We start from the raw sequence: 9,782 nt of genomic DNA, 5'->3' as shown, positions 1-9,782 counted from the left end.
ATTTACTGCATCTGGTGTTTATCTTATCTGAACTTCCTACCATATGACGAGTATCAGAAAGTGGTGCTACTCGGAATGCGAAGAAGAAGAAGGTCGGCGTCATTTTCCATTTTCCAAGTTCAGTTGGTGTCGTTCGAGTGATGAGTGAGATTTTCCCTTGGTGGAGCAAGTACTGAGGATTTACGATGGCAGCATTGGATGTTGACATGATGAAGGTGTGTAATTTGTGTTTCAACGATGTTTCCTACAATCTTGGATTTATACTTGGACAATTTCTGTGTTAATTATCGATGTACTCCGGAAAACATAATGGAGCCTGCGGCTTACTTGATATGTCGGACGTGAAGAAAAGTGAGCGATGAATAATTATGGTGCCAGTGTGATAAGTGCATTGGATCGGATGGCGGGGCGCGGCTCTAGACGGGTCGGGTCCATTGTATTTGTTGCAGCAATCTCCCCGATAAAAAAATGAAAGGAAAGAAAATGCAAAATGGTTTGGAGGCCTTATGAAATCGTTTTGTAATTCAACTTATTCATGCTAGCCTTTGTTTGAATAGATGAGAGAAAACAACACAATCGAATTCAATCTGCTGAAAAAATTGTTACAGTTTCAGCGTGAAAGAAGGACTTATCCCGACCAGTTGCGGCCGACAAATGTAATATCGAAGTAGTTTCCCAAGCGTTCAGAGGAAAGCCTCCTATGCTGAAACGAAAAACGTTGGGTGCCACCAACTCTGCACTACATCACGAATTGGTGTTTAATGACAACTTCCGCATGTCTGATGGCTTAAATTGCGAGTGGTCTGAATACTAATTAGATGCCGACCTAGATCACCAAAGTGTGCATCGTTTTTCACAGGCAGAGTAATCGCAATCTCACAGCAGATTTGCGGGGAAAAGAACTTTTACTGGTGATTAAGCATCGAACACTTGACTGACACGTTGACTCATCCCCACACACCACTCATTTGAAGTGATTCAAAAGGGATGTGTCCCTCTAAAGAGGCAAACCTAATGTGGGTCAAGACGCGTTCGGTAGCAGCAAGAAAACAATCATAAATCGATCGAGACTTATCGAGTTTTGTGTTGAATCTATATCAGGCGTGACTACTGGTCTCATATATCTAGAATTTACGGTCAATGGGGTCGCGGAATGTTTTGTGACCGCTCCGTACGCTGCGTATGCACAAGTATGCAAGCTTTCTTCTTGCTGCCCATGAAATCTCAGCGGGAGCACTTGAGTGTTTGTAATTTGTGATGATTCAGTTACTTGTTAATTGCGCTCTGCACGCAACATTGTGTTTTCCGATGCCACGATATAAACATTGAGGAGTTTTCTTTAAAATAAAAGGATTTTCCCGCCCAATTACCTTTGACTATAGAAATTTTGTTAAGTGCTTAGAGGGTGAAAGTTTATAATACGAAAATGTGCATAATATCAGAAGTGGTTAGTTTGTGCTTGCCCCAATATTTCTGAAACGTTTTCATTGATTTTCTAGATAGCAACTCATTTTAGTTGGCTTTGTCCTTACAGATCGATCACCATGTACGCAATTTGAAGTTAGCAGGACATGTTGGCTTCGACAGTCTTCCAGATCAGTTGGTGAACAAGAGTGTCCAAAATGGGTTCGTCTTCAACATAATGTGCATTGGTGAGTATTCACTTGCAAATAAGCGAGCCTCCAGGGTTAAATCACTTTCCAACTCCAGGCGAAACCGGATTAGGCAAATCCACCCTAATGGACACCCTCTTCAATACAAGCTTTGAGTCAAGTCCAAGTCCGCACACCCTCCCCAACGTGAAACTAAAGGCCCACACCTACGAACTACAAGAAAGCAACGTTCGCCTAAAACTCACCATCTGCGACACTGTTGGCTACGGCGATCAAATCAACAAGGACGACTCCTTCAAAGCTGTTGTCGACTACATTGACGCACAATTTGAGGCTTATCTGCAGGAAGAATTGAAAATCAAGCGATCGTTGGGAACCTGCCACGACAGTCGCATTCATATTTGCCTCTATTTTATCTGCCCGACCGGACATGGCTTGAAATCCCTGGATTTGGTGTGCATGAAGAAATTAGACACGAAAGTTAATATTGTACCGATTATCGCAAAAGCCGATACTGTCTCGAAAACGGAACTGCAACGGTTCAAAGCGAAAATCAACCAAGAATTACAAGCGAATGGTGTTCAAATCTACCAATTTCCGACCGATGATGAAACTGTTTCAGAAATTAATGCAACAATGAATGGACATGTACCGTTTGCTGTTGTTGGAAGTACCGAATTTGTGCGATTGGGAAATAAAATGGTGCGCGCTAGACAGTACCCATGGGGAACGGTACAAGGTAAGTGATTACTAATAATTTCAGTTTTTTTTTTTTTTGTTATGTACGCGTCCAATCATTTGATCGCCCTTTCCAGGCAAAAACTGTACTATCCAAGGTCGACACTACAATAGTTCCAGATCCTCCTTCTATTGTTCTGTCCCATTTATTTCTAGAGCGACCTGATTCGTCGGCCACTCTGAGATAGTTTATTAAGGGAACTTTTGGGTTAAAAAAAAACATTTATTTTGAGAAAACTATTATATGTAGAGTAGGTAGGTATCAGTGGCCGCTCCAAGGAGCCCAATTAGCGCTGTGGTGCACCGTTTTGATGCCACAAACTTCTAAGACCGTGACTGCTGTTATGAGAGAAGGGAGGCAGAGTCCAGCCGGCTCAGATTTTCAGAGCCAGCCCGTATCATTCACAAAGGATCAGTTTCGAACTCCCCGACTTTCCAACAAATGTCAAAACTAAGACCAGCTTTGGAAAGTACTAACCGAGACCTTTCATTTGATACCCAGAATGACAATATTTGATGAAAAAAAATTACACCCCCCTTTTGCATGTATGTGGATGTAACTCGCTGTATGCGTGAGCGGCCACACTTCCCACCTTCCCACCAAATTTGGTGTCAATCGCTCCTACAGTCTAGGAGAAAAATGCATGTGATGGACAGACAGACAGTAAACCGATTTTAATAAGATTTTGTGTTTACACAAAATGATTCAATGAAAACTTAAATTAAATATGATATCAGGAGAGGAGTCAAATGTCCTGTCCATTTCACTCCATTTCAGTGCTGACACCGAAAAACAATTTTTGACAGTGAAAATGTTTTTTCGATGTCACGTCACCGCCATTGGCGCTTGCATCTTCTTCTTCTTCTTCAGCGTTTGTCCCGTTCACAAGCGGGGTCGGCTCGTCGTGATCGGCTTCGCAATTTGGCTCTATCGAATGCCTGATCTGGGTGCAATCTCGAGGCTTTCAAATCCCCATCTAGCGTATCAAGCCACCGTTGTTTAGGTCTGCCTTTTGGTCGTTTACCATCGACTTCGATGTTCAGACCAATCTAGGCAAGTGAATTCTCGTTGGCACGAATTGCGTGACCACACCATCGAAGACGCCTCTCTCGCAACTTTTCCACGATCGGTGCAATCCCATAACGATCGCGGATATCCTCATTTCGGATGTGATCTAAACGTGTGACGCCACTAGTCCAACGTAGCATCTTCGTCTCCATTACCGCAAGACGCCGTTCATTGTCTTTTATAGTCGGCCAACACTCAGAACCATAGAGAGCGACTGGACGGACGACATTGCGGTAAATTTTAGATTTAAGACGTTCGTTGATACGTCGATCACAAAGAACACCAGTTGTGGATCGCCACTTCATCCAGGTTACGTTAATGCGTGAAGCAATTTCATAATGCAGTTCTCTATTGGCTAATAGCATTGACCCGAAATATTTAAATCGCTCAGTTCTGGTCAGGTCACTGCCGCTGGCAGTAATTATGCCCGTTTCATTGGGATCGGTCGTCAAAAACTCAGTTTTATTCAGATTCAATCTGAGACCGTGTTGCATGAGGCGATCCTTCCATTTTTGGACAAGTTCCTCGAGATCATTTTTACTATTAGACGCTCTAATTAGATTTTGTTAACTACCAAGATAAATCAAATCGATTGACCGCCTAGACATTCTGCCTTGTTTGAGAAGGTGTTTCAGAAAAGATGCCATTGTTCATTGAAGTTCTCCGTGACGTTCGGCTGTAGAAGAAGGTCATCGACAACAAGAGGGATTAGCATCAACGTCAAAATGTAACCTTTTTGGATTCCATTTCAATTTCCTAGCATGTTTTTTTTTCGAAATCAATGAAAAGCAGGTGAAGAAGAGATCTAAAATCTCCACCATATCCCACAATGATCCGAAGAGTATTCACGTGTTCAAAGCAGGAGGATCTAGAGCAGGTGCATCCGCATATTACAATGACTGGCCATTTCATCCATAAGAGATATGATATACGGCTGAGATACCTAATAGAAATTTCCCCCACCAACGTCCCTGGCCGAACGATCGACCAAATGCAAGTTCTTTCTTTTACGATAGCGAAATCAATATTATTTTGCGGCTAATTCTACCTCCCGGTTCAGCACAATAACAAGCGCCCTTTTATCACAGCGCCGCTTCGCTGTACTTTCCAAAATTTACCGCAGCTATTAAGACTAAACACATCATGCTAACATCCAGTCGCAATAATAACAAAAACCCTCAGTTCCTTATGTTTGGGGAACGCCCTCAACTATCAATGGTGAACTAGGGTATATGGCCTACTTCACTTGCGCTATAAAAAAATGGACTTTTGATGGTGGCTCAATGATCATCAATATTCCCCCATAAACTGTTCAAGATGTCTATTAGAAAGATAGTTTTTCCTGCTGCCGTACGACGATTGTTTCCCGCTTTGGGCTTCAGGCTAACCAACCATGTGGTAACATGCAGACTAAATATATGCGAAAGCAAGTGAGCATCAAGTGATAATCTTGCTCGAGTCGACAGTGCCATAAAAAGATAGTATAAAGAATAATTTTTTGGAGCGCTGAGGATTAATAGATTAGAACTATTGAAAAGAAAGTTTTGAATTTTAGTAAATATGGAAAGATGAACTAGGAATTTCGGGTAGAGAAGATCACAAAACTGCTGTGCTGGGAAAGGTTGTGGGCAACTCACTGGTCGATGGAATAACGGAATTTTTTTCCTAATGTATGCATGTGGGGTATCAAATGAAAGGCCTCAAGTAGTACTTTTGCGAACATCTTAGTTTCGACATCGGTTGCACGATAAGCAAGTATCGGTTCACTAAGGTTGTACAAATTTAAAGTGAGACAGGGCTCATTTTAAGAAACTATCCACTTCAGAAATCCAAAAGAATGTAGGAAATCTAGGCTTTAAAATACATTCCATAGCATCCAGAATAAAATTACGCATGATGCTGGAAAGTTTCGTGCAAATCCTGCCATTCGTAACAAAGTTATAGCAGATCAAAATCATGAATTTCATGCAAATTTTTAATGCATCTTACAGAACCAATTTATATGATTTTTTTTCTCAGTCTCTATATTAATAACAATTCACCTTCTGTCAAAAAATGAGAAAGAAAAAGAAAATGTCGGAACTCTGAAAAAAAAAATTGGAAAAATCGACCCTTTTTTCAGGTTTAAAGTTTTTAAATTATGGTGGAACATGTAGATGATATCTACGCCTCAAAATGCTCTCCGGGAGATATTTGCTCAAATAAAGAAAAATCGTATATTATTAAATTTTGAATATTTACCGCGAACCCCCTGTAAGTTCATTCATGTAGCAATATGGGCTTTGGGATGAGGCATCATACTGGAAATTTTGGTGAGAATCCTACTATTATTAACAAACTTATATTAGATCAAAGTTGTCTCTTCCCAATCAAATTACTTTTCTTTAAGTGATCAAATGTTAGTGGTATTGAATATCAACGTATATACAGTATAAGCTATGTATAAATAGAATCATCATGTACCCAAATATTTTTACATGAACCTCTCATAAGTGAGGCGCCAAGTTTCCTGTTTTCGACTTGCTTGTATATTTCTTCACGCTTGCTATTTAATGTAGCAACCCCTTTACCGTAAAAGTCTGGCTCACGGGAATCGATGAGTTGCTGAAAGATTGTTTTCACAGCCCTTGTGGAATTGAATTTTTTCCCCGACACAAAGCTTTCTAAAATTCGAAAAAAATGGTAATCGGTCGGTGCAAGGTTTGGCGGATATAGTGAGTGACGGAGAGTCTCCAATTCCAAATGTTGTAACTTTGTCACGATCACTTTGGTGGAATATGATGTAGGGTTGTCCTGCCAGTAGGTGGGATCCGATCGATTAGTTAATCCTGATTGTTTAGTAGCAATATTTTGCATCGCTTCGGCGAGTTGCTCGCAACAGGCATCATCCGTGGTCGATGTGCCAGCCTTCAAAAGACACCATCGGGCAATACTTTGATATTTCATTTTCGTCTAAGCGCTGTAACGAACACTTCTGATTCTACATAATTTTCGTCACACGCGACATTTTCATTAACAAATGACTCATTTTTGCTGTGATTCAGGAGAAAAGGGCACGTGTCGAGCCGTAACTATTTTTGCTAATCGGTAAATTTGCCCGGAATATCATTCAACGGTGACCTTCAGTGCGTTGTTATCCTCAAACAAAATACAGCTGAAAGTAACGATACAACATAATTTTTGGGGTTGTCATGGATATTTGTGCTTGTTTCGCTGTTGTAGGCTTATCACTTGCGCGATATTGACTATGGTGATCTCGGTTTCTCCTCTTCTCTTTATTTCTCGGAATCTTTGAATGTAATATTTGAATCAGCTTATTTTTTAAAAAAATTAATGTTTCTCATTCGACAATATTTCAGTTGAAAATGAATCTCATTGCGATTTCGTAAAATTACGTGAAATGTTGATTCGAACAAATATGGAGGACATGCGTGAAAAGACCCATACAAAGCATTATGAGTTGTACCGGCAAAAGCGTTTGGAGCAAATGGGCTTCACCGACGTCGATAGCGACAATAAACCGGTAACACTAAAAATCTAACTTCAAATCCGTAAACAACTTCTAATTCTTTATCTATTTCTATCCAACGAAAACTTACAGGTATCATTCCAACAAACTTTTGAGGCCAAACGATCAAATCATTTAGCTGAGTTACAAGCCAAGGAAGAGGAAGTGCGACAAATGTTCGTTCAACGTGTCAAAGAAAAAGAATCGGAACTGAAAGAAAGTGAAAAGGATGTACGTCTACTAATGATTCAACCAATTTTTCTGTTATCAAAGATTAATAATCTGCTTTCCATAATCATTTCCAGCTTCATGCAAAATTCGACAAATTGAAGAAGGACCACGCTGAAGAGAAGAGAAAACTTGAGGAATCTCGTAAGAAACTTGAGGAGGAGTTTGTAGAGTTTACACGACGTAAAACTCAAATGACTGCATCACACCACACATTAACATTGGGCAAAAGCAAGAAGAAGTGAATGAGATTTGTTTTGTTCGTAAAACTTCTAATTATCTGGTGGTAGTAAAGTAACCTAGATGCATAACAAATACCACCAATTTCTACATAATCTGGACTCCATTACCAAACTTATGTATTTTGTTTAAGATTAGATGCAGTTTTACGAAAACATGCATACAATATTGTTTTTTCAGGCATGTGCTTTTATATGAATAGAGAAGAAATGTATTTACGAAACAAAAAAGTCTACGTTCGCATATATTATAAAACAATTTATATTTTATTGAATTGCATGAAACTTTACAGTAATATATTACTGCGCACAACTTTATCGTAGGGAGAGCAACAGATACAACGAGATGCTCTTCAAACCCTGATTTACTTCGGTCCAACATCTACTTGAGAATTGCGAGGGAAACTCGACAGATTGTTCATTTATTCATAGATGAGTTAATTATTAAAATATATATCGTGCGAATGGAATAAAGTTTAAACTTTAAAGACTGTCTTTTATTTACCATTTTAAATTCACTTTTTGAGGAGAATCATCTTGAAATCAAATAGCATGTGCGTTAGACTGATATGCATGAACTTGTAATCTTCCTAAAATTGCATCTCTGCCTGGATCAGTTTTAGGGCCAGTCAAAAGAAATTCTATTTCTGAAAACGAAGAGGCCGAACATCTGGAATAGAGTCCTCTTTTTCTCTTCTGTGTTCTATGGAGCTCGGAAGATTTATCTCTGACACCTGACTATTTCTGTTTCCTTCTCCCCGGGCCAGGCGGTCATTAGAGCGAGCATCCTTACGAGATTTTTTTTTTTTTGGGGTAGGGTAGGTGAATGCATTTACGCACACAGTGTTGGACTCCCGATTCGGTACGTCGTCGGACTACCAACTAAACACCTCCCCATCGTCAGAGAGCTAGCCTGGAACCGTTTTTCACATTACTTCGGGCCAGCCCCCGCACTCTCCGGCCTTGCGGAGCCTTCAAATCAGGGAATTCCTTTCACCAACGGGAGGGGAGGGGAGGAAGGGAACTGTCAGTTCAAGGAACCCCCTGCCATCCGGCTCCTCCACGGGTCGAGTTCTATCTTCTTAGCAACGAGAAGGGCCCGAACGTAATGGGCAACACGGTTCCAGCTGTCAGCAGTCCTCAGCATCTCTTCCACAATGTTGTCTGGAGAGAGATCCCCTGTGTTTAAATAGAGCTGCTGACGAACCCCATCCCACCTTCCACAAGAAAAAAAAGTGTGGTGGGCATCGTCCACAACTCCATTGCAAAACACACAATGCGGAGAACGCGCCTTTCCAATCTTGTGCAGGTAAGACTGAAAATTCCCATGCCCACTTAAAAATTGGGTAAGGAAATAGTCAGTCTCACCATGCTTCCGATTCAGCCACGCACCTAAGTTGCCGATGAGCCGCGCAGTCCATCTGCCTCTAGTTTCATTTTGCCAAGAGAGCTGCCACTCGTCTAGAGTGTGTTGCCGTTCTTCGCGAGCAACCCCCTCCCTTGCGCTTGTATATGGCCTGACGCTCCCTAGTAAGAAGGGCAACGGGGGTAACTCCCGCGATCACCATCACGGCCGATTCAGAGACTGTGCGGTACGCAGATGCCACCCGTAAAGCTCCCCGTCTCTGTACTTGCGCGTCTATGATATACCTCCTTGTTAAGAGCGCCAGCTCATACCTCTGCACCGTAGAGTAGGGCAGACTGCGTTGAGCTCATCAGGAGACGTCGCCTACTAGACGTAGGACCCCCAATGTTTGCCATTAGCCTACTTAACGCCGAAACTCCAGCCGCAGCCTTGTTTGCTGCCGCTTGGATTTGCTCAGAAAAGCTCATCTTTGAGTCAAGAGGCAACCCGAGGTACTTTACCGCTGATTTTGACTCGATTATCGACTCGCCGAACGATATGGGACGCAGGATCGGAATTCTCATCTTAGTCAAGATGACTACTTCGGTTTTTTCCAGTGCAAGGTTGAAACCATGAGTAGTCATCCATCCGCTTACCCGTCGCATCAATATGCCGAGTCTGCTTTGCGCCTGTTCGACAGTGCGTCCAGCAACAAGCGCTGCGACATCATTTGCGTAGCCGACCAGGCGTGACTCTTCTGGCAATCCAGACGAGATAGACTTGCAACTGCTTCTCAATTACGTACTGAATTGCTGGAAGCGGAAAATGCGTCAGTTAGTGTGAGAACAGTGCAGTGACGGTTGGATAAATTAGGAATCAGAGCAAAAAGCCGATTTTAACGAAGGCTATGCACGATAAAAGGCTCAATTGGGCATTGAAACGACGTGACTGGACTGAGGACGATTGGAGACGAGTTGTGTTCTCTCGTGAGTCGAAATTCAATTTGTTGGGATCTGACAGTCCGTCCCCAGTGCGAAGAAGA

At 41.7% G+C, this 9,782-nt stretch overlaps 1 protein-coding gene across 2 annotated transcripts; it reads left to right on the top strand.

Moving 5' to 3' along the window:
• Positions 1-185: 185 nt before the first annotated feature.
• LOC119653816 (septin-2) lies at positions 186-7,883 on the top strand. Of its 2 annotated transcripts, none has more exons than XM_038058847.1 (6): positions 186-215; positions 1,535-1,652; positions 1,711-2,352; positions 6,780-6,943; positions 7,022-7,159; positions 7,234-7,883. In XM_038058847.1, the coding sequence occupies exons 1-6, from the start codon at positions 186-188 to the stop codon at positions 7,399-7,401; spliced, it is 1,260 nt and encodes a 419-aa protein (XP_037914775.1). In that variant the 3' UTR covers positions 7,402-7,883. The 2 variants fall into 2 exon arrangements, with proteins under 2 accessions (XP_037914775.1, XP_037914776.1); XM_038058848.1 differs by lacking the exon at positions 186-215 and adding an exon at positions 1,141-1,447 and having other exon boundaries at positions 7,234-7,401.
• Positions 7,884-9,782: the final 1,899 nt, after the last annotated feature.

Source organism: Hermetia illucens, chromosome 4 (genome assembly GCF_905115235.1).
Source record: "Hermetia illucens chromosome 4, iHerIll2.2.curated.20191125, whole genome shotgun sequence".
NCBI classification, from domain to species: domain Eukaryota; kingdom Metazoa; phylum Arthropoda; class Insecta; order Diptera; family Stratiomyidae; genus Hermetia; species Hermetia illucens.
This window is presented reverse-complemented; position numbering and strand designations above follow the sequence as displayed.

Bases quoted from the DNA above. Each gene is read 5' to 3' on its own strand.
- LOC119653816 (XM_038058847.1), top strand. From the start codon at position 186: ATGGCAGCATTGGATGTTGACATGATGAAG. The intron at 1,653-1,710 runs GTGAGTATTCAC...TTCCAACTCCAG, and splicing joins CTTCAACATAATGTGCATTG to GCGAAACCGGATTAGGCAAA. The intron at 7,160-7,233 runs GTACGTCTACTA...AATCATTTCCAG, and splicing joins TGAAAGAAAGTGAAAAGGAT to CTTCATGCAAAATTCGACAA.